The sequence below is a fragment of the Zeus faber genome (assembly GCF_960531495.2).
Source record: "Zeus faber genome assembly, chromosome: 17".
Classification (NCBI taxonomy): Eukaryota; Metazoa; Chordata; class Actinopteri; order Zeiformes; family Zeidae; genus Zeus; species Zeus faber.
Window position 1 is genome coordinate 11,604,772 of NC_137204.1, and position 25,566 is coordinate 11,630,337.

Below are 25,566 nucleotides of genomic sequence, written 5' to 3' on the forward strand. Positions count from 1 at the left end.
ACCATGGTTGCCTTGTCGAGTCCAAACAGAAGTGGGTAGTTGGACAGGATGCGCATTATAAGCACAAGGGGCTTTGGGAAAGCGGAATTTCACTTTTCGGGAAAAAAAATAAATAAATAATCGACTTATTAAAAATGTATTTAAACATTTTCATCAGTTATGCACGCTACACGTGTAAAACTCCAGCCATACGTACGTGTAGTTTTACAGCTGTTTGTAAAGTAGCCCCTTATTCTAGGAGAGGGAATTAGGGACTGTGCATTAAGTCTGTTTTGTTGCTGTTGTTGTTGTTGTTGTTGTTGTTGTTTTAAATGAAGGAGGACCACTACACATGTTACACACTCGGGTTAGGGCGCTACATATGTTGGTAAACGTCTGCGTGTTGCAGCATCAGCGGCCGAATGTGGGACATCGAGGTAACGCACGCGTGGGAGCGGAAAAGACGAACGGAGCAGTGCTCGTCCGGGGGCAGATCAGCGGCCGCACGGCGCGTTTCGCCGGAGCTGCTCCTTTTTGTCTCCCGCACAGCTCCTGGTCGCAGAGAGCCCACGTGACCCGCTGGCGCCGCGTGAGCGATGACGTCGCCCCCTGGTGGTCGCTCTACGCGCTCCGCCAACGAGCCTGCTCCGCAGCAGGGACACGGCCGCATAAGCGCCGGTTGCACATCACCTTTGACATTCTTCCATATAAATACATGTTTATTTATTTTTCCATCTCGGAGGTTCGGTTGCAGTTAATGATCGGCTACTTTCGCTCCACTTGTATTTCACAGGCGCTGTGTTGTCCTATAGTGTCGATGTGCTTGGCATTTATTTTGAATCCATCTGATTAAACTAAACCCTTTCTGTCAAATGGCAGCAAGTGAGTCGCCCGTGCGAGACAGGACAGTCGCGTATACATAAGATTGTCTTTATTCCATGTCGGCGCGGCGAACGGGGAAGCGCCTCGGAAATGGACGCCTCCACCAGAGGCGCTGTTATCGCTCTTCCTTCCCCATAAGCGGGGGAGTGTGAGGTGCATGAAATGGAGAAAAATGGCGGATCATGTGCAGGTGAGCGGAGCCCAATGTGTTTGCAATCAACGCGCCGCTGCCGAACGTGCGTGGAAACGGACGCGTGGACGCCGGAGCCGCCTTCCCCCCCGCGAGCGGCGTCCCTGCCCGGCGCGCGCCGGGCGCCGTTCGGCCGCGGCTGTCGGCGGTTATTACGGGACGTGTGCGCTTGTGTTGACTTGTGGCCTGTCATCGTGCGGGCGGCTTCCGCGGCTTCTGTGCGCCGTGGTTCGGCGTTGGCGCCGCCGCGTGAGGGAAACGCGACAAAACGTCGGCGGCGGCACGGTGCGCCGCCGCCGACGGACCCCCGGTCGCCGTCGGGAGCCCGGAGCCGCGTCCCCGCGGGTTATGACGGCACGTTCTCCCGGACACCCCCGGTGAAGTAAACAATGAAGGCACGGCGCACTGGCGGGGCTGTGGACGTCCTTCGGCCGGGGTGGCGGTTCGAGGCGCCCGTGGTGTAACGTTTCGCGCTCCGTGCGTTCTATCGGGGGCCAGTTGGGTTTCAGACGCGCGTTGAGAGATGTTTTGAAGTTTGTTCCGACCAGTTGCGTTAGCCGACATGACAGCAGCAGCAGCAGCAGCAGCAGCAGGCTAGTGCATTAGCATCAGCATCAACTTCTCCCGCGCTGTCCCATTCAAAACATGTGGTGAGCTACACGGCTAACCGTGTACGCTGCCCGGCCCCTGTCCCTCTCCCTTTCTGTTGTGGTAACGTCGGCTGTTCTAGCGCGTATCCGTATGATATTTGTAAGTACTGACAGTAATGAGTGCCTTTTCTGCCTGGTAGCAGCAGCGTGTTAGCTAGCTAGCCCGCCTAGCATTAGCTCCACGGGCTTGGAGCTGGACACATGTTCTGCTGAATAGATGTTAGTGAGCCGCATCCAGTCCTTTCGATATTTTCCCACATTTCCGTTTTCGCCCCGAAAGACACGCGTTAGAAGTGGCACAGTTTGTGGTGTTGTTTTTGAAACGTCCCCGTCCCCCCCCACCCCCCACCCCCCAGCCAGCTATTGTTGCTGTCGCACGGGCGACGCATTGACATATCCATGGTGTTTTAATGCGTTACATAACGGCCAATGGGCTGGAGGGTGAGAAGATCATCCACAAAATGACTCGTTTTCAGGCGTTGATCACATTGTCCCGAGGTGTCAAACGAGGACCGCGTCGTTGATCCTCGATGGTAGCGGCACAGTATTCTGTCCATCAATATGCTCGATACATAATCATCACAATGGCAAGTTTTTTTTTATTTTATATATATATATATCTCTTTTGAATCGAATGTAGAATGGTGGATAATACACAAATGTGGGCTGCATTTTGCATGCTGGAGACGCATAAGTTCAAGTATCGATGGATTGGACGTTGACTTACCATTCATTTTGGGAATTTCTAAAGCGTTTCCTTCCCCATCGACTGGGTTCGATCACTACAGCGCTTTTAATGTCTCAGACAACAGGTCCTACAGAGAGGCTCGTGATGTGTACGATCGGGGATCGGTTTGTCCGTGTGTTGACTAATCTTACATATAAACTCTGTAAAAAGCCGACTGTAACTGGGAAGTAATCTGACGTATGCAAATGGTCGTTTTCATACTAGTTTTACGTTCTCATTATTCACAATGTTGACTCCCTCAACAATGAGATTCGCAGAATTCGCACCTTGGGTTTTTTTTTTTGTATTTGGGAGGTATAGGACAACTGAAGATTGCATAGATTAATTATCAAGTATGTTGAAATGTGGAATATCATTTTAGTGTATTCGGATGAGAATTTTGGCACATGGCCCATAATCTGCTAGCTTTTTCCATTGAAGTTATGGTTTGAATATATCAACGTCGTGTATCGTATATGTATACGCATATATTGTATTGTTGCGATGGGGAAAAAAGTGTTTTCCATACTTTGTCAAATGAAACACCCCATTCTCTATATGCATATAAAAATCTCAAATGTCCTTGTTTTTTTTAGTTGTTTTTTTTATTGGTAGTGTGTCCTGGATTGTCACACGCTTAAATCCAAATGATTGGTGGAGCGCTCTGTAGATGCATGTTTGTGTATGTTTCATTTGGCGGCGCGCTCTGTAGATGCATGTTTAGAGGGGGCTGGTGCCCACGTTTTTATCTTTGCGCAGCAGAGATGTGCTATCGGCAAACTGGCGCTATCTGCTATCTATGTAGCGCGTTCCACACCTACTCCACAATCCTGGGACACCGTGGCCTCCCTGGGATGGCCCTCTATTTCTGTCACATCAAATGGTAACGCCCCAGTCGATACAAGAGATAAGCGTGAATGTCATAGAAAGAAACGCGCCTTTACGCTGGCACACATATAGGCATTTCTAATCCCATTTCCGAATTTGACGGCGGGGTCATCCATTAGAGAAGCGGCTGGCGTCCCGTTGTGACTCTACATGATTCGGCACTTTTACCTCTGTATCATTGGTATTAGGAAAAATGTAAATATTGAAGGAATATATATATATATATATATATATATATATATATACATACACACATTTTTTTAATGCAGACGAGAGAAGCATAATTGGCCTTTGGGTCTTTCCTGGCTCCACCCAAAATATTTGACCTTCCCTTTTTGGGCTGGAGAAGGCAAAAGACTATGTTCAACGTATATGCACTATGAATAATTCAAAGTGCAGTCACTATTATTTACATTAATAATCAAATAAAAAGTTGCATGTAGTGAATAAATGATAATATTAAAATGATTGCATTCAGAACAAACACAATCCTAAAATAAATGAGAAGGATACTGGGCCATGAACAGACTTAACAGCAGTGGAACACACACCCTTACCAATGCGACGAGTCCGAATTAACACCGCATTTAATATAACGGTGACCTGGAAATATTCACTGTCCTTGCTCAAAGCCTGGATTCTGTCTAAGTGAATATTTAACTGCAGGAGTCATTTGACAATCACCTGACGCAAACCGAAATAAGACGCCATAAAACAAATCAAGTATTCTGTGCTGTTTTGCTGCTACTTCTGTTTTCCAAAGGTGACAGATGAGCCTTTCTTGTTCCCTTATTATCGGGGAATGCATTGAAATGTTTTTGTTTTTACCGAAGTGAGAATTAAAAATTTGATTGAACGACTCGCCTACCTACACGCCTTGTAAATGACAAGGTTTTTAAAGGGGAGTAAAAAGAAAACGTTGAGATGTATTTATATTTTTTAAACTTTTGTAAAAAAAATCTTGTTTTTTCAGGTATGTCTATTAAGCTGAAAGACTTAGGACTGAGGCCTACTTTATGGGGATTATTTTACCTATTTCAAACGTGTCTTCATATCTAGTTTATTTCATTGATGGATACAAAACATGCCATTGACCCAAACACACCCTGTGTGTCCGGCTTAATTTCTGTGTGATGGGGTCCTTCTATCTGTCCTGTTGTCACAGGATTCTTTCTTATTTAATTTTAATTTTTTCATTTTGATTAGACACTGTTGCGTGGTTCCATGGAATCCCTTCATTCTTATCCTGGCACTATCTGAAAGTGTGAACGTGTCAGAGGGAGTTGGTATTAATGGTATTGATCTTACCTCTTCCAAGCAAGCCAGAATACAGTGGAAAGCACTGGAATTTGAATTAAATTAACTAAGTGTAGGGTTTGGAGTCGATTGATGACCACAATGACACCTAAATTACACAATGAATATTCTCTCTTCTGCCAAAACCGTCTTGAAATGATCTACCATTAGCATCACCTTTCCCCTTTCGGCCATTTTGTAATGAACTGGCTTGCAGGGGTGAATTTGGGCGCTCTACTTGCACACTAACCCCGGTCAATCCCTCTACTTATTAGTGAGAGTGACACCGACAGATTATATGGCTGTGGCTTGGTGGGCCAGAATTAACCAAAGAATGTAAATGGTTCTGCTCTCTGATATGGTGCATGTGATAAAGTTGCTATTACCCCTTTTAGCTTTATTTGAGATAATTTTGTGCAGGCAAGGGGCGCTATGTTCAAACCAACGTAAATTCAATGAATGAAATGTTTTGGGCTTGTGTGTATTATTTAACATTTGCTGTATTTAGAGATTGAAATTATGTTTTCATTGCAAAACTTATTTTTTTAAAGGGGCTCATGACAATTCCATACCATAAATTCAGTAGCTTGGAGAAAAGCCCTGTTTGCTCACAAATTAAAGAGCCTGATACGTTCTAATAAAATATGTATATCAGTTATGGTCTGAAACTTTTATATTGTACATATGCTATTGTGATTTATTTTTGTGTTGTTTGTAAGTTATTTCTTCTTACAGATAATTTGAATTTCCATTGTTTTTTCCGCGTATACAGGGCCTTGCCCAGCTGGAGATCCTATGTAAGCAGCTCTATGAGACCACCGACACAGCCGTCCGACACCAAGCAGAGAAGGCTCTGGTTGAGTTCACCAACAGCCCAGACTGTCTCAGCAAGTGTCAGCTGCTGCTGGAGCGGGGCAGCGTGAGTACTTCAGGCTCTCCTGTTGAGCGCCATGCAAGGCTGGCGACAGGTGGCGCCGTGTCAGTAACACCTCACATTACAAATGATATCAAATAAATGCTCTGATCTAATCCAGAGGCGGTTTGGGCCGGCTGGGTTATTGCATATGTGGTAGCCGGCCACTGACTAATATGAAAACTCTTAAGGTTTTACCATTTTAGTTTTACAAATTGTTGATAAAATAAGTTATGACCAGCTACTTTCTCATAACATATAGACTAGGCTGCTTCAGCTCTGGGAAACACCCAGGGGCCATGTGATGTGACTGGAGGGCCATTATGGCTTGTCTACTTGTTGGAGGGTGGTCCCATTGACAGATTGATTTGAGTTGTTGTATATGAAGGAATTGATCAATTTTAATGTTGAACCAAATCTTTTCCGTAATCAGAAAGATTTTATTTCGCCAGGGGCATTTACATTTAGGTGGAATATGTCACTGTGATTATTGGTGCGCGTCTACAGACAATTGGCATCAAAAAAAAGCTTAACACTCTGAGAGAAAAAAATAGAATAAAAGGTATAAAATAAAAAAATTCCAAATATACACAACTGGCAGAATTATACGAAACAGAAATAGTCAAATATATTAAACAATTTACAACAAATGCAATTCTATGCATAGATAATGGTTTTATTTTGGTATGGGTGGGGGGAAAAAAAAAATATATATATATATATATATATATATATATATATATATATATATATATATATAAAATTTTAATTGGGACCGTTGCCTAAGAGAAAAGCTAGGAAGACCTCAAAATACTTTTAAGAAATAATATATTTGCCCAGTTTATTTAATAATGTAAGAAAAGTTAAAAAAATGAAATGAACTGTCCATCCAAATTGGTATGTTCAATGCCGCTAAACTGCCGTTCTTCATAAGGAGGATGTGTATTATTAAAGGTAATTATATTATAGTGGCACAAAATGAACAAAAAAAGGAAACTTAATCGTTCACCACCATTATTTGTGTGACGATTAATTGTCCACAATCCCTAATTAGAGGCAATGTTTTCAAAGTACGGTCCCTGCGTAATATCTGTTGCTGCACTCATGTACTGTATGTTCTCTCTGCATCTCCTCCTCAGTCGTCATATTCTCAGCTTCTGGCTGCCACCTGTCTGTCTAAACTGGTGTCTCGAACCAGCAACCCTCTGCCTCTCGAGCAGCGCATTGACATTCGTAAGTCTATCTACTATCTTTAGTTATATGAGCCTTGTTTGCATTTGATTAAAAAATACCAGAATGTAGTACACCACACAATCTGGAATTCAAAAAGACTTATTTGGCAAAATGACAAAATTGTTGTTTATTGTTGTGTTTTCTGGCTCTAATCAGGCCTTTAATTTAATTTGACTTTATTTTATTTTCCTTTGGAGACTTCAACTAAACTGCCGTGTCTTGACTATATATTTTTATTTTTATTTTTATTTTTTTCCCGTATTTGGTACTGCCGTATTCCAAAAAGCTCATCTATCTATCTCTAAATACAATCCAAAATTAATATTTTGGAATAAAAACACAAAAGTCTAAAAGCCCCCTAACTCATCTAGGGGTGTCACAATTAGAAATCAAAAACTGATTGAAATGAGCGTTCGATTTTGAACTTTGAAATCACAAGCAGGTTTGCGATTCTCCCCATATTTTTGTGGGTAATATTGTCTGACATGGCTGCCATATTGGGGCGGTTAAGATCCGCTGGTAAACAAATGGAGTGTGCGCTGGGGGGTACGGGCACCTCTGCGGAGTCGACTGTGGCTTGCCCGCTCTGAACTGACTTGAGAAATTTGGTTGAAGTTTGGAGTTGGGCTAGCTGTGGTCGGCTCCACGGAGGGTCCGCTGCGCCGCATCCCTCAGGGCTCGACGCTTGCCCAGGGCAAGTGGGCTGTGTTCGGGCAAGTGGAATGCCTCATGAAGTTGTCTGATAAGGCAAGTGAAAAATTATTCAAAAATGAACTGTGTACTGTATCGTCGAAGAGGAGCTTTTCCAGCTGAGCTGCGTGAGAAGGAGGGGCGAGGGAGAGTTCTCATAATTTTAAAGAAAACCTGTGTATGATATATTTTCCAATATGTCCACTTAAGATGACAGAACGGAGACCGGCAGCTTGTGAGAAGTGCCGATGCGCACCAGTATGCGCTCCAGAAGAGTATTTAATGTTATGGATATGATTTAGATTGATCTTATCAAAGAAAAGATAATAATGTTCAAGGAACATGAATATATACGATATTTGCGCATATTGAGATCATCGGCCGATGCCTGCGTGTGCTCACAATGCCAATAAACAAAATGTCTGCAGACTAGTGTTGTGGAAAAAAATATATATTTTTTTACATATCAATTCTGAGTGTCATTTGGAAATACTTCGCATTTAAAGCAAAATGTAAACCTAACTTAGAATATTGGCGTGGAGTTGTTTTTTTTTCTACCTCAATCAGGGCTGCGGGCGTGCCTTTGTTCCCGTGGCAGTTTTCCTGTGTTTTTCTTTAGATCTATTTATTTTTATGCATTTCCTAACTTGTATGAAACGTTTTTTTCATTACCTGTGGACATTTATTTAGTTGAAAGTTTTTTCCCTGACCAATTTATTTATTTAAAATAAATGCACTGCAGAGACAATGCAGACAATAACATTTTTGTTAAATAAATGTTCATCTAAGTTCAGCAATTTAGTGTGTCATTTGTTATCATTGTTAAATTATTGTGTTTTATCAGATGCAAAAACAACAACAACATGATTTGGGCATTATGTTGGCCATTGGCCACCCCGCTCTTTAAATATTGGCATCGGCCATTGGGGGAAAAAACCCATATGGGTTGACCACTACAAAAACTAACAAATGTTTCTCAAATGTAGCTTAAGCACCAACAAAACTCATATTTCTTTTACAAATGTTAAATTATAAAGGATGACATTTTTATTTCATTTATTGCCTTGTGGGGAGAAAAAGGGTGTGGTTGTGAAAATTTTTTCTACTTTTCGTTCACTGTACAGGGAACTATGTGCTGAATTATCTGGCAACCCGGCCAAAGTTAGCTGCCTTCGTGACCCAGGCCTTGATCCAGCTGTACGCCAGGATCACTAAGCTGGGTTGGTTCGACTGTCAGAAGGACGACTACGTCTTCAGAAACGTCATTGCCGATGTGACGCGTTTTCTACAGGTGTGTGTGTGTGTGTGTGTGTGTGTGTGTGTGTGTGTGTGTGTGTGTGTGTGTGTGTGTGTGTGTGTGTGTGTGTGGTATTTTACTCACGTGTGTTAACATGCTTTTGTTGTGTCGCTCATGTGTTTACGTACGTTTGCAGGATAGCGTGGAGCATTGCATTATAGGAGTTACGATTCTTTCCCAGCTAACAAATGAGATTAATCAGGTAAGCGCCTCCGTCCTACTCTCTAATCAATGTAGTTCTCTTAAAACAAATTGTATTTATTTTAATATTGTGCCTTTCACCAACAGGCGGACACCACACATCCTCTTACCAAACATAGGAAGATAGCGTCGTCATTCAGAGACTCCTCCCTGTTTGAGATTTTCACTCTCTCCTGTAATTTGCTAAAGCAGGTTCGTTTATTAATTCATATTCATTATGATAATAAATACTATTATTTCTATTATGAATGGATGAAGAAATTGGGTTTGTTCATTAGTTTTATTTTCAGAATTTCATTATATTCAGTAAGTATCATCCCATGGTTCGTGATGACCATTGTGTTATATGTGCCTTGTTTGTTTTTGTCCATATGGTTTCCAGGCATCAGGGAAGAACTTGAACCTGAACGATGAATCTCAGCACGGTCTGCTCATGCAGCTGCTGAAGCTCAGTTACAATTGCCTCAACTATGACTTCATAGGAACTTCGACGGATGAGTCCTCAGACGACCTCTGCACCGTACAGATACCCACATCTTGGAGATCAGGTAGTTGTCGGCCAATGAGGGGAGGCGCAGGTGATTTATTTATTAATTATTTGACACCAACCAAATTGACATGTCTCTGATGTATTTTTTTGTTTTTATTCCACAGCATTTCTTGATTCCTCCACTCTACAGCTGTTTTTCAATTTATATCATTCCATCCCGCCATCCCTTTCCCCATTGGTAAGTAAAGACTAACCTCCTTTTCTTCCACAGCACACTTTTTACAATTAAATTGTCCCGGTATCCTGTTAATCACTAGAAATGTCAGAAACATTTCCGACTATGCTTATTATTAGGGCCTAGTAATACTAAAGGCCTACGTGCGACTTGCAAGTGATTCGTTCATCATGAACAAATCTTTTAAATGAGTCGGGTGCCACTCCGTCCAAAGAGTGAATCTTTGACTCACTAACTAAAAATAATGACTGAGGACTACATTTAATTCCAAGGCGAAAAAGGACAATATCATTTGGCATAATTCATATAGATTGCAACTGATTTACTCTTGGCATTCCACCAAATTAAATACTTTTCACACAGTGCAATGATTCTTGTGAGAATCCCATTCACCACTCGCAGCCGAACCGACCCCTCTGCCTCTTGTTTACCGGAAGTCTTCCCTCTGAATCATGTCAACAAGAAGTCGGAAAATGGAAAGATTCTTTTTACCAAGTGACTTGTCAAGAACCAAATTTCAAAGTCTTATCCTTTGGTCACGACGAATACTCCTCACTCTCGGAACGAAACGTCTTCTACTGGAGCTGCTATTCTAGGGCTGCTATTCTGGCTGGAACCGATTAATTAGTGCAGCCTTGCAATTGTGATCTTGTCGCATTCTTTATTGAAGTGGCATTTGAAATGTTTTCGTGGCACTATTATCGACACTGTCAACACTGATATCGACACAGCCAAAATAAGGCAGAAGTTGAGGCAACGTTTACAGTTTTTACAAATGCTAATGGTCGTTGTGTTTGCGTGTGTGTAGGTGTTGTCATGTCTAGTTCAGATAGCCTCAGTTCGGAGATCTCTGTTCAACAACGCAGAGAGAGCTAAGTTCCTTTCACACCTGGTGGACGGAGTGAAGAGGATACTCGCAAACCCACAGGTATGCACATGGCCGTTGATGTACATACATACCCTATTGGACTCCTGTCAGTAAACTTATTTTTAAGATAAACCAGCGTCATCGTTGACCTGTATGTTGTTATCTCCCCTCAGTGTCTGCCAGATCCAAACAACTACCATGAGTTTTGTCGTCTACTGGCAAGGCTGAAGAGTAACTACCAGCTGGGAGAGTTGGTTAAAGTGGAGAACTATCCTGAAGTCATACGCCTCATAGCTAACTTTACAGTCACCAGTCTCCAGGTAGGTGCATTGTAAATGGAGGTGGGGAAAGAAAAAAAGCAGATGGTTGGTTTAACAATAAAATAAAAATGTCATTGTTTTGTTTTGTGGGTTCTAGCACTGGGAGTTTGCCCCCAACAGCGTTCACTACCTGCTCAGCCTCTGGCAACGTCTGGCGGCGTCCGTCCCCTACGTCAAAGCCACAGAACCCCATCTGCTGGAGACGTACACGCCGGAGGTCACCAAGGCCTACATCACATCACGCTTGGAATCGGTGCATGTCATCCTGAGGTTAGCTTATGGAATGTGACGCGTGCTGGTTGTATATGTTCCCGCACAGGATACTATCTAATGCTTTTCCGCTGGGGCTGGGCAATAAGATATGGCCAAAATCTTCTATTCCGATAATAGGTAATTTCATATCTTGATAAAGATGTATATCACGATATAGCATGTGTTGCGTCTATTCAATTAATAAATAGTTTATTTTAAAAAAACACATGGTAAAGGCTATTTGTGACACAGGAGAGGCAAAATAAGTGGAAAAATCAGCTACATGTATCGAAATTCAACTTTTAACATATTTGCAAAATTGAAGATGCAAACTTTGATTCCCTGCAACCTCGAACTAAAATGCCATCGGCAAACATGTAAATTGCCCTCACCTTAGGTGTTGGCGGCGTGGTAGCAGACGGCCAAATTTCGTAGTAATCCATGAATGGTGCTGACAAAACACGACCATATTTCATCAACAGACACAAAAAAATTATGCTCCATGGGCCATGATTCTTCCGAGTAATTTCCCAAAACATGTTTGTTTACATCCGCTCCAGAGTGCAGATAAAGCACAGGGAATTGATTGTCTGTCCGAATGTGTGCTGTTTCTGTACAGAGATGGGTTGGAAGACCCCTTGGACGACGCCGGCCTGGTTCAGCAGCAGCTGGACCAACTGTCCACCATCGGGAGGTGTGAGTACGAGAAAACCTGCGCGTTGTTGGTGCAGCTCTTTGACCAGGCAGCACAGTCTTATCAGGAGCTGCTCCAGTCCACCAACTCCAGCACGGCCGATGTCACTGTACAAGAGGGTATGTGTTGTTGTTGAGTGTTTTGGGGTTTGTTTGTTTTTTACTGTCCAATGTGACTTTTCATTTTACAGGCTACCCAAAAACATATTGGCCCAACAAGAGCAGCTTAAAGTCGGCTTTATCTAGTATTACCATTTTGATTCCTTTGCTCTTATTGATAGAAATCAACCAATGCGCTTGACGCCAATGAGCAATTATCTAGAGGTGAAATCGATAATTGAAAAGAACCAAAAAGCAGTCTTTACAGTTGGATGGAAATGTTTGTTGAACTGCAAACAAATGGACTAAATCAAATTGGAGTGGTGTAGACTGAGGCTGGCATTGGCCATGTTGCCATCAAGAGCCAAATGGTTAAAGTGTTTTGTGAAGAAATTAAATGTTCTTGCAGCAATATGAAGTATTTATTCAGGCTCCGGCTAGAATCAAGCTTTGAATTTTTCAATTGAAATTGTGGGGAATGCTTTGGGCACATTTGAAAATACTATATGTATTTGGTGAATTTGCCTGTATGCGTCTGCCCTAACCCCTGTTGTGAAACCTTTTTTTTTTCCAAGCAGGGCGGTTGACGTGGTTGGTTTATATAATCGGAGCCGTGATTGGCGGACGGGTGTCGTTTGCCAGTACGGACGAGCAGGACGCCATGGACGGAGAGCTAGTATGTCGGTAAGAATTCAAACCGCTTTCCCTCATGCATACTACATCTATGTATTAGACCCATTACAGAGTGTGTGTATGTGTGTCTCTCTCTCTCTCACACAGGGTTCTCCAACTGATGAACCTCACCGACTCTCGGTTAGCCCAGGCCGGCAATGAGAGACTGGAGCTGGCCATGCTCAGCTTCTTCGAGCAGTTCAGAAAGATCTACATTGGCGACCAGGTGCAAAAATCATCTAAGGTAAAATCCTGCCTGCCATGTGGGATTTTTTGTTTTTAAATCCCTCACTCTGTCGACTCTGTCCATCCTCGTAGCTGTGTTTGGGGGGGGGGGGGGCTATTTTCACCCCTTTCCTAACCGAGCCAGTGCTAGCCGTTAGGGCCGGGGGGCTAAGTTGATGGAAACGAGTAAGTCGTTTTGTCCTGAGCTTTTGTGGAGTCCAATAGTGCTGACTTATCGAAAAACCTCTAAAGAGCCCCCGGGGGTCTGAGTCTGCACCTACTTTTTATTGTGGATGGGTTTTTTTAAACCATTGTTGAGCTTCGGCATTGTGAAGTTTATTATGGCCTGCCTGACTGAGTGTGTTCTCTTTGTTCTGGGCAGAAACTGCAAAATGTGAACAGCCCAGATAAGTGGTTGAACTTAGAACCAATAGCTTCCCTCCCATTATGTGTCTCTTGTGGGTTTGGTTTGAGTCTAGCTAGTCACATGTACAATAGGTGTTTCTGTTTAAATGCCTACTAAAAATGCTAAATTCACGATGTGCAATTCAACCTCAAAAAGTTGAAAGTAATCCTTGTCCAAGGTCTTGGAGAAATTTAGGAAGGAACTAAACTCAGGAAGAGGTGTGGAGATATGAAAACCTGTTTAAACGAAAATTGTTTTTTTTCCACACTCGGGAACCTGCAGTTAATGGCAAACTTAATTTTTTTCCGTACTTTTCTAGTTGTATCGTTGTTGAAACATGCTACTAACTCTCTCTTAAGTCTCGTTCGCAAGAACAATATGATTTTTATCGCAGCTAGAAGTTCTTGGACAGGGCTGGACATTAACGCTTGCCCGGGGCAAGTAAACTGTGTTTGGGCAAGTGGAATTTCTCATGCAGTTGTCAGATCGGGCAAGGGAAAAATAGCTTATTTTCAGTTATCTTAAAATAAACTACGTCTTGTGTCGCTGAAGCGGAGCTTTTCCAGCTGAGCTGCGTGCGCTCCGATTCAATAAAATACAATATATTTTACAATATGTCCACGTGACTTGTCCACTTGAGAGGGCAGAAAAGAGTACCGGCAGCTTGTGAGAAGTGCTATCCGGTAGCCGGTAGCTATCGGTACGCGCTCCCTAAAACAGAAGGTACACTTAAAAAGACGCAGAAACAAAAAATGTTAGAACCACCGGAGAACATGTCCCACAACACCGTCAGCAGAATACTCAATGAGAACTTACTAAGAACTCGGCGGTGAAAGATTCATTTACATAAAGATGAAAAAATGTAATAAGAAAATTTTTAATCAAACTCAATGTAATTTATTGTTAGTACCCATATTTCCTCAAATAGTGACCAGGGCTTTTATTTACCTCAACTGACGTCTGGGCACTATGCTCCTCAAAATAAATACATAAATACATAAACTTGCATTATTACTTTTTTTTGTTCGGAGACACCTGACGCACAGTGGACCAAGGATCGCTCTCTCTCAATTACACAATCCACTGTCCTAATTCAAGGCGGAACGTCCCTTGGTTGGGTTTAAAATGTTATCATACAAGTAGAAACTGACCAAAACAATAAATCTAAAATAAAACACATGGGAACCACAAGGCAGGTGTGGAGCGTGACGCAGTGCTTGGGGGGGGGGGGGCACTGACTCAGATTCAGCCTTGTTTACTGTTTTTATTTGATTGCGTCAAATATATTTGAGGAGATGGGGGTGTATAAATAAAACGTTCTCCGGAAAAATCAAGCTTGTTGAACCAGGAAAAGGAGGAGGTTGAATGACCCGGAAAGGGAGGTTGAAGTCCGTCCCCCTGCCATGACGCAACTGCAATTTGACCAATCTGGACAAGGGGAGCTCTCAGAACGAGAGAATGACGAAAGACACAGTTTGCCTCAGGGTCTTGTGCCGAGAACACCGCAAGAACCCAGATCACTGTGTCAATTTGTTCTCATCTTTTTCTGAACACGTCTTTTTGGTTCAAAACTTCCAACTTGTTTTTAAGTGTACCTCTACCTTAAGAGCAGTAAACGTTAGGGATATGATTTGAGCATTTGAATGGTTGTTAGAATTCTCAGGTAGCTTTGTTTACTGGAAAGATCTACCTCTAAATAGTTATTGTTTACTAGCCAACATTGCTTTTAGCAAGGTAGATTTTGGGGGATGCATGTGATACATCCCCCTCAATTTAGAACATTTGCCCCCCTTCCCCACCAATAAAAACACTTTTGTGTTTTTCCTTTACATGAATAGAGATACAGTATTTCCACCATAAATTGATGCAGAAAGGCCCCTGCACTCACAGACCCAGACTTTTAAAAGGGAGCTGTTGTTTGAATAGAGGGCACATTGTTATTAAATGGATTTTTTTTCATGTTTTAAATATTAAAAGAAAATGTCAGATTCTCTTATAAATGTTGTTATTGCTTGCAGAAAGCTTAAAGGTAAGATTTTCAAATATCCCTCAGACACTGAGCCATGCTCAAGATGGTTATTCAAAATCTAAAATCACATTTTCATTCTAACATCAATAATATTGTTTAAATTTCTAAACGGAGAATAAATGATAAAAATGAATAAACATTTGTTTCCACGCTGGCATTTCACTGGCGGGCTGTGAGTTAACTCCCCCTCCTACTCCTGCCGCCCCCTGGCGATAGCATCACCTATTGACGATCTTGAGTAGATTGGACAAAAAATATAAACGATTGCCTAACCCGTATATATACTATACTGTGTGTATTTACCTTATTTATAGTAATTGATAATTTTATGATTTATACATTAATAAATTATAATAATTATCCAAATCCCTGTTGGTTTTATTTATTTTTTAATAGGACTACATTTTTCATTTGGAACAAGTAAATTTGGCTATTGGGCAAGTAAAACATCTTACTCACTTGCCAGAAGCCACTTGCCCAAAAAAAAAGCATAATGTTAAGCCCTGTTGGACCACATCGGTGTCTGCCAATGTTTAGTGTCGAGTTTAGGATGGCTTCCATTTCCCGTCAACTTACCCTTTGATCCACAATATCCCATTTCAGCCTTGTCTGTGGAGCTCGACCCTTAGTTATGTTTCACATGTGAAGGATTCTTGTTTTGTCTCTGCGTTGTGCCCTTAAAACCTTATAACCTTTTTTTTAAATTGAGAAAACGGATGGTAGCCAATGCTGGGTTTCCCCCAGAAAAGTTGTTAAGCCCGGTGGCATTGTGGCCGGGTGAGGGGGTTAAGAGTGATGCTGAGTGTTCCCGTTACGCATGGTGCTTTTATTTATTTATTTTATTATTAAAAAAATGTTTAGGGGTGAAGGGTAATAAAAAAAAAGATAATAAATTAAAATACATTTTAAATAAAAACACAATGTTTTTATTTTCTTTATTTAGAGGAATGGGACACGTGATTGCTCCCTCTCCAATGAGGGAGACTGGGGCACAAAATGCGCCCAGAGCGAGAGAGAGCGAGAGAGAGACACACTACATACATTAAGACGCGCTTAACATTTTACCTCTTGTAAATGGTAAAATAAAAAATCAATATGTGGCAATCAATGTTGATATTTTGATTAATATAAAAATACACTTGAAAAAAATGCAGGTGCTTAGGCCTGGCGGGGCAGGCTTGCAATACACTGGGGGAAACCTTGCAATGTCTTATCCTTTAGGCAACTAATAAAAGAAAAATGGGTTGTCAATAGGATAATGGATGTTTTTGAGAGTGTTTGCATTTTGGATTGATGGAGTGAGCCGTGTCTTGTCTGTCTCTGTGCCCGCATGCTCATATTTCCTTCAGCTTTACCGGCGGCTATCAGAAGTACTGGGGCTGAACGATGAAACCATGGTACTTAGTGTCTTCATTGGCAAAATGTAAGTGTATTCGTCATCACTATATTCAGAGCACGTGTATATCTGCAGATATGGGAGGTCACCGGGATGTTTTGGAGACGAGTCATAAATTTGACCAAATGTTTATTCGCCACAAAAAATTATATTATTTGTAGATCTATATCATTGACTATTTTTTGTTTTTTTTGTTACCCTTTGCAGCATCACTAATCTGAAGTACTGGGGTCAGTGTGAACCAATCACCTCCAAGACGCTGCAGCTCCTCAACGACCTCTCTTTAGGATATCCTTTTTTGCCGTTTTCAAAGTTGTCTTGACAAACCGTTGCCACGTTCGAGCCACTATTATTTTCGGGGACCTCCAGATCGTTCTGAGTTTCTTCCTTGACGCTGCTTTGCACATACAGCAGCGTGAGAAAGCTGGTGAAGCTGAGCGCCGTCCAGTTCATGTTGAACAACCATACGGTAAGTACTCCCTCCAAGCATCTCTAAACTCTAGATCTCCGTGAGATTTGAAGGAATGTTTTCTGCTGTCCACCTTGCCAGAGTGAGCACTTCTCCTTCCTGGGCGTCAACAACCAGTCCAACCTTAGTGACATGAGATGTCGCACCACGTTTTACACCGCGCTGGGGCGCCTGCTCATGGTTGATCTAGGTAAGTGCTCACCGATCCAGCCACTCCCTTAGATTTAACAGGGTGAAGTAACTGACGGGTCGATGATCTTCTATCCGTGTGTGCAGGGGAAGACGAAGACCAGTTTGAGCAGTTCATGCTCCCGCTGACAGCCGCGTTCGAAGCCGTCGCCCAAATGCTCAGCACCAACACCTTCAACGAACAGGAAGCCAAGGTATCTCATGCAAACAGCGCCTATGTACAGTAAAACAAGACCACGCACAGATGTTTTCCTTGTTTGACATGTGTTCTGTTTATCTTCTGTTCTTAACGTCATTCCCTGTAGAGGACTTTGGTTGGTTTGGTTCGAGACCTGAGGGGAATTGCCTTTGCCTTCAATGCCAAGACCAGCTTCATGATGCTCTTTGATTGGATGTATCCTTTGCTGTGCACGACTAACCAGTACAAACACTGTTATGAACTAGATGTATTTGCTAATGCCGATTGGTAAAAATGCATCTTCCAACCTTGGAACATATTAAAGTGGTTTAGTAGGGGTGCAACAGATCACAAAACTCATGGTTCATCATCTGTCTTGTCTATCTTCTTTTCACTGCAACTCTGCATCGAGATAAAGAAAAAAAAAAAAAAGTACTTAAAAAGTAACAGTGGCAGTAAAACTGTATTGAAATTTTGCAATTGATCCGCAGTTCACATGCGTACAGAACCGTGGAGGGCAATCCGTACAGATCAACTACGTTCTGTTACACCACTGGTTTAGTGGCGATATGGCTATTACGGAATACTATCGATATAAAAAAAAAAAATATATATATATATATATATATACACACACACACACACACATATACATGTTCCCTTGACCTACCACCGCAGATATCCAGCTTACATGCCCATTTTACAGAGGGCCATAGAGCTGTGGTACCATGACCCGGCATGCACCACACCGGTCCTCAAACTCATGGCGGAGCTCGTTCACAACAGGTAAAGGCGATGGTCGTTGTTGTAGCTATGAGCTATATGCCGGGAGTGCTAAGGTTTTCTTACGAATCCCAAACCTTATTTACCTTTCCCAGGTCCCAAAGGCTACAGTTTGACGTGTCCTCGCCCAATGGGATTCTGCTGTTCAGAGAGACCAGCAAAATGATCACCACCTACGGTACCTCCAAACCAGCCTTAAACTCCTGAATACTCCTACCGCCTCTCATCCTGGGAAGGCTAGGTGTGGTTTAGGTGTCTCGGTGTAAAATTTCAGTATTTTTTGGGGGCGTCTCCCCTCCTTCCTCTCCTCCCACCTGCAGGAAACCGCATCCTGACCCTAGGGGAGGTTCCCAAGGACCAGGTATACGGCGTGAAGCTGAAGGGCGTGAGCGTGTGCTTCGCCATGCTTAAGGCCGTGCTCAGCGGCAACTACGTCAACTTTGGCGTGTTCCGCCTGTACGGTGACGATGCCCTTGACAACGCCCTGCAGACCTTCATCAAGCTGCTGCTGTCAATTCCTCACAGCGACTTACTAGTGAGCTTGCCTTTTTGAACCTTCAAATCGAGCGCGGTTGTTTGAGCAAGTGAATCCATGAACTGCAACAGTGGGGTTTTTTTTGTGTTTTTGTAGGACTATCCCAAGCTTAGCCAGTCGTTCTACTCTCTGCTGGAAGTGCTCACTCAGGACCACATGAATTTCATTGCCAGTCTGGAGCCACATGTGGTCATGTACATCCTGTCCTCGATATCGGAAGGACTCACCGCACTAGGTAAGTCAAACCTGTCTCTCTCTCTGGTTGTATATGTTGCTTTTGTGGCATGTGTTGTCATTATACCATTTCTACTTTTGTTTTTTGGGGGTTCTTTTGTCAGATACGATGGTGTGCACAGGTTGCTGCTCCAGTCTGGACCACATAGTAACCTACTTGTTCAAGCAGCTCTCGCGCTCTACCAAGAAACGACCTGCTCCCATGGCAACAGATGATCGTTTCCTACACATCATGCAGCAGCATCCAGAGATGATCCAGCAGGTGGAATCACCTATTAGTACATCTGTTTTTAATTGTAACAAATGTGTTTATAGAACAGCAGGTAGATTTTTTTTTATTTTTTTTATTTATTTTTTATTTTTTTTAAGGGCTGTGATTAAATTGCAATTGTGTAATGTACTCAAATTTGACCCTTAGACATTTTATTTCCTATTTCGAAAGCAGTGAGAGAACAAACACAAAACAATCTCTATTAAAATGTATTTAATGGCAATTTCAGAAGTAGATTTTTTTTTTTTTTTTTTTTTTTTTTATAAGGACTGTCTAACAATGAAAGTAATAAATCACAAAAAAAAAATCTATTTCAAAAGCAGTGCATTGAGTTAGATCCAAACTATAAAGCAAATCTTTATCAAAAAGCATTTAATGGAGTTTTCACCAGCATCGCTCCCCTATTCCTTTGCGGTAACGTGTTAACGACTTCACATTGACAGCCCTCATTTATTTATTTTAATTTTTTTTTTTTTTTTTTTTTATGCCAGCAACTCAACAGGTTGTTCAACCTATCCTCCTTTCACATCATTCATCCTTTTAGATGCTGTCCACTGTTTTAAACATCATTATCTTCGAAGACTGCCGCAACCAGTGGTCAATGTCAAGACCTCTTTTAGGCCTAATCCTGCTTAACGAAAAGGTAAAGATACAACTTGTATGTTTCATCTATATATGCAACACTACATTATTCCCATTAATAAATCTATGTATACTATGTACTGTTGAATTTCCCACAGTATTTTGCTGACTTGAGGAACAGCATTGTCAACAGCCAGCCCCCGGAGAAGCAGCAGGCCATGCACCTATGTTTTGAGAACCTGATGGAAGGAATAGAACGCAACTTGCTCACCAAGAACCGAGACAGGTCAGTCATGGCCATAATATCATCACGTTCCCGACTCTCGAATTTCACACGACACATCTTTGAGTCCAAAAGGCCACGGTGCATTTTTGACCCATATCTTCAGTTCGGGCTGGCAATATGGGCAAAATCTTCCATACCGATTATAGATCATCTCATTTCTCGATGACGATATGTATCAGGTTTTTTCTATATTAAATTAATATAGTTTATATTTTAAAAAACACTTAATAATAATGTAATGCCTAATGCCTAAGGTAATGCCTATATGTGACACAGGAGAGGCAAAATAAGCAAAAAAAAAAATGCTATATAAATATACACACACACACACACACACCGATCAGCCACAACATTTAAACCACCACTAATATTGTGTAGCTCCCCCTTGTGCCACATAAACAGCTCTGACCCGTCAAGGCATGGACTTCACAAGACCTCTGAAGGTGTCCTGTGGTATCTGGCACCAAGATGTTAGCAGCAGATCCTTTAAGTCCTGTAAGTTGGGAGGTGGGGCCCCCGTGGATCGGGCTTGATGTCCCAGCACAGATCCCACAGATGCACGAACGGATTGGACCCTAACCCCGGCCATCCACATGATGCAGAAGAAAATGTGATTCATCAGACCAGGCCACCTTCCGTTGCTCCGTGGTCCTGTTCTGATGCTCACATCACCTTTCTATCATAGCAGCATTAACTTTTTCAGCAGTTTGTGCTACAGTAGCTCTTCTGTGGGATTCGTCCAGACGGTCTAGACTTCGCTCCCCACGTGCATCAATGAGCCCATGGGCACCCATGACCCTGTGGCCGGTTCACCGACCAGTTGTCCTTCTTTGGACCACGTTTGTTAGGTACTAGCCACTGCATTCCGTGAACACCCCACAAGACCGGTGGTTTTGGAGATGCTCTGACCCAGTTGTTTAGCCATCACAGTGTGGCCCTTGTCAAAGTTGCTCAGATCCTTACGCTTGTCCATTTTTCCTGCTTCCAACACATCAACTTCAAGAAGTGACTGATCACTTGTTGCCTAATATATCCCACCCCTTGACGGGTGTCATTGGAACAAGATGAGCAATGTTATTCACTTCAACTGTCAGTGGTTTTAATGTTGTTGATGGTGTATTCCGAAGTCTGACTTTTAACATATGTGCACAATTCAAGATTCAAGAGGTTTATTTGTCACATACATATTTTCATACATATATGCAGTGAAATGTCGTTATAACGCACACAGAGATTTTCCTACCTAGATAACTAACTGAAACAAACTGATTCCTAAAACGTAATGCAGTTAGTGAATGGAATAATATAAATAAAATAAAACAAATTAAGACTCAAACGTAATACAAAGTGGGGGTACAAAATAGAATGGAATAGAGTTATGTATATGAGAGCCTATTTGTGTATACAGATATGTGCAGTAAAGTGCGAACAAATTCTTCATTTGAAGATGTAAACTTTAATTCCCTGAAACCTTGAACTAAAACGCCATCTGGAAACATGTTAAATGCTTCCAAAAAGGTACTTTGGTTCAGCTCTGTAGTTGCCCTCACCTTATGTCGTGTCGGCAGACGCCAAATTTTGTGATAATCCATGAATGGTGCCCTTGTGCAATTTGAGATATCCTTATCAAACACAAGTTTGATATTGTTTAGCGACAAGGGACAGGTTTGTTTTTGTTTTTGCTTCTGTGAGTAATTTCCCAAAGTGCCACATTTTACATTCACTGCAGATGACGTGAAGCACCATGACTCCAAATCTAAAACTATCGCCGTGAAGCAGAGCTGCTGCTTAATTGAGTCATAGCAATAGAAACGGTTTAATACAAATATGACGGTAATCTTTACGATATACAGACATGGACGAATTTGTTGGTACCCTCACTGCTTATTGAAACAATGCTTCATTCCTCCTTAAAAGTGATGACATTTAAAGCAATTTTCTCATGTATACCTGCATGCCTTTGGTATGTCATAGAGTAAAGCAGAGGAATTGTCACAAGAGATAAATTATTGCTTGAGAGATCATTTATATTCTAAACATTGACAAAAACGATGGGACCCTTAACCTAATATTTTGTTGCACAGCCTTTAGAGCTAATCACTGCAATCAAGCGATTTCTGTAGCTCTCAATGAGACTTCTGACTGTCAACAGGTAGTTTGGCCCACTCTTCCTGAGCAAACTGCTCCAGCTGTCTCAGGTTTAAAAGGTGCCTTCTCCAGACTGCATGTTTCAGCTATTTTCATAGATGTTTGAAAGGATTTAGATCAGGGCTCATAGAAGGCCACTTCAGAACAGTCCAATGTTTTGTTCTTATCCATTTTTGGGTGCTTTGCCTGTTTTCTTTTGGGTTATCCTGTTGGAGGACCCATGACCTGCGACTGAGACAGAGCTTTCTGACACCAGGCAGTTTGTTTTCCTCCAGAATGTCTTCATAGTCTTGAGATTACATTGTGCCCTGCAGATTCAAGGCACCCTGTGCCAGACCTGCAAAGCAGCCCCAAAACATTAACAAGCCTCCTCCATGTTTCACAGTAGGTATGGTGTAATTTTCTTAGAAAGCTTCATTTTTTCATCTATGAACTGAGCTGATGTGACTTGCCAAAAAGCTCCAGTCCAAAGGACATTCTCCCAGAAGCATTGTGGCTTTACAATATGCATTTAAGGAAATTCCAGTCTGGCTTTGTTTTTCTTTCAAAAGTGGAGTCCTCCTGGGTCTTCTTCCATGGAGCCCACTGTCACTCAAAAAGCGGCGGATGGTGCAATCAGACACTGATGTACCTTGACCTTGGAGTCCACCTTGTACCTCTTTGAAGGTTGCTCTTGGCTCTTTTTCTACCACTCACACTCTCCTTCTGTTCAATTTGGGGTCGATTTTCCTCTTGCGGCTGCGCCCAGGGAGGTTGGCTACAGTCCCATGGACCTTCAATTTCTTAATAATATTTGCAACTGTAGTCACAGGAACATCAAGATGCTTGGAGATGGTCTTGTAACATTTACCTTAAACATGCTTGTCTATAATTTTCTTTCTGATCTCGTCAGACAACTCTCTCCTTTGCTTTCTCTGGTCCATGTTCAGTGCGGTGCACACGATTATACTAAATAGAGGGACTACTTTTCTCCATTTAAATAGGCTGAATGACTGATTATAAGATTGAAGACATGTGATTCCAATTAAAGAAGTTTAGTTTTGAAAAATCACCATAATACAATTATTTATGATCTTTTCTACGGAGTACCAACAAGTCTGTCCAGGCCATTTTAGACTATAATTGATCTTTTCAGTTTCTTGCTTTACTCTTGACGTACCAAAGGCATGCAGGTGTACATGAGAATTGCTTTTAATTTCATCACTTTTCAGGGGGAATGAAGCAGTGCTTCAATGAGCTGTAAGGGTACCAACAAATGTGTCCACGCCTGTATGTAGTATACCATATGACCTTCAGTCATTCACAGATGCGCTTGAATTTTCTTCTCTCCGCAGGTTCACCCAGAACCTGTCTGTGTTCAGGCGGGAAGTCAACGACAGCATGAAGAACTCAACGTACGGCGTCAACAGCAACGACATGATGAGCTGACATTCCACGCAGTCTTACCCTAAATGGACCCAGAGTCTCCTCAACTCCTTTATTCCCAGCTAGCGTTTTGTCCCCCATCCACCCACCCGCACCTCCGCCACTGTCAGTCCTCTTCTCGCCTTGGGCCAGGATGCTCTAAGGAATCCTTTTTTTTTTTTTTTTTTTTACCTCAAGAAGAGCGGACGCTGCATGTGCAGTTGCTCGTGGAGGTATCGCTCAATTTAAAAAGAAAATCAACACAATTCATAAATCTTTACGTTGTTCACCTCATCCACCCCTTATTTTTGACCCCCCACCCGCACCCCCTTTTGATATAAACATATATAAATATATACAGATCTATTTTAAAGCCAGTTTGCAGAGGCCTCAAGGGGGCTAGTCCTCTGGCTAGAACGGAGGGGGAGCGGGGGGGGTCAGGATTTGGGGAGGGAAGGGCACATTCTTGAAGGAGGAAAAAAAATCGTAGAGAAACTACGAGTAAGTGTTTCTGGTTTGAAACGGGCTAATCAAAGCTGGTAATAAAAAAATAAAGACAAAATAGTAATCTGCTTCTGCCTGCCTTGTATAGAAAACACACAAAACAAGTGTACATTTTTTTCGTAACATTTTGAACAATGTTTATACTGAATTTAAAAACGGAAGATGAGTAAAAAGCGTGATTGAGTTTGTTTCCCCCCCCCCCCCCTCCTAAGTATAGTCAGTTAGTGCAACTGTGTCCATGTGGCGGGGGCGGGGCGATTTCTACCGCATTTCAGAGAGGAAGACAGAGGGAGTAATGTGAGCGCACCTGAGCTGGGGAGTAGCCGGATTAAAAGAAAAATGGTACAAACACTAATTGGATCGAGAGGGTCGCAGCGTTTATGTACATACTTTTTTTTTTTTTGTTGTTTTTTTAACCAAGTCTGGTCTGGAACGTTGTTAATAAGCCACTTTCCCCCAATGGCGGCAGATGAGGCATGGCATCACTCCCAGACTTTTATCCATCACCGCTCTACCTTCTTCCTCCTTCTCTAAACAATCTAGAAACACAACGGACCCCTAGGCTGTCGGGTCTTCTGTGCACACACACTTCTCCTCTTGTTCCCCTTTTACAGTTGGCGAGGATTGATGTGCAAGCAATTTGGTATTGGCTACATTTTACCCTCTGGTAGGCTGGGTGCAGTTTCCACCATTTTGTTTACACTCCTCTGGGTCCCCTTGGACCAGGTTTTCGGGACCGTCCCCATTCTTAGGACAAGGCTCTCCGGTGGAGTCCTATTTGCGTGTGTGTGTGTGCGTGTGCAAGAATGTGTTATTGAGTGTGGTGTGGGAGGTGTGTTGTGGCTGTGTGTGTGTGTGTGTGTGTGGTGTCCCATGGTGCTGTGACTGCTAGAACCTCTTGGAGCACGGGGTTCCGGTTCACCCGGAAAGATTAATTCCCAGTTCCGGAGCGCTGGCGGCGTTGGAGTGCGAGTCATCAGAGCTCCTTGAAGGAATCCCTTTTTTTTTTTTTTGTTTGTTTTTTTTTTTATATATATATCTGAAAAATATTGCATCAACCTTGGTAGAAGTCAGGACAGTGTAAAGAGATAGGAGAATATTAGCAACTTGTATTACTCCCTACGACGTTGCTGCTAACTGTTTGTGACGACTAGCTCTCATCTCTAACCATGTTGACACTCATGGATGTTTATTTGAGTTCCTACTTTATTTTTGGTTTGTGTCCCTGATGTGAATGTGTTGGGTCCATAGAGTGAATAGCTGTTTGAGTTGTTTGGATGTCTGCTACATATAGTGTAAGCATTGTGACTGCAAATAAACCTCATTGGTTTGTACACGGGGGCCTTTGTGTC

The 25,566-nt window shown here is 42.3% G+C and overlaps 1 protein-coding gene across 1 annotated transcript; it reads left to right on the forward strand.

Annotated features, from left to right (window-relative positions):
• Positions 1 to 1,018: 1,018 nt before the first annotated feature.
• Positions 1,019 to 25,531, forward strand: xpo7 (exportin 7; the record flags this gene model as incomplete). Its single annotated transcript, XM_080018180.1, has 28 exons — positions 1,019 to 1,051; positions 5,385 to 5,531; positions 6,665 to 6,758; positions 8,573 to 8,739; positions 8,882 to 8,947; positions 9,034 to 9,138; positions 9,329 to 9,494; positions 9,601 to 9,674; positions 10,480 to 10,599; positions 10,713 to 10,859; positions 10,957 to 11,129; positions 11,731 to 11,924; positions 12,482 to 12,587; positions 12,684 to 12,819; positions 16,585 to 16,658; positions 16,839 to 16,919; positions 17,037 to 17,100; positions 17,182 to 17,290; positions 17,377 to 17,483; positions 17,595 to 17,683; positions 18,146 to 18,253; positions 18,346 to 18,428; positions 18,571 to 18,785; positions 18,882 to 19,020; positions 19,124 to 19,281; positions 19,835 to 19,933; positions 20,031 to 20,158; positions 23,641 to 25,531. 28 exons carry the CDS (start codon positions 1,019 to 1,021, stop codon positions 23,732 to 23,734), a joined length of 3,276 nt encoding a protein of 1,091 aa, XP_079874306.1. The 3' UTR covers positions 23,735 to 25,531.
• Between the last annotated feature and the right edge of the window lie 35 nt (positions 25,532 to 25,566).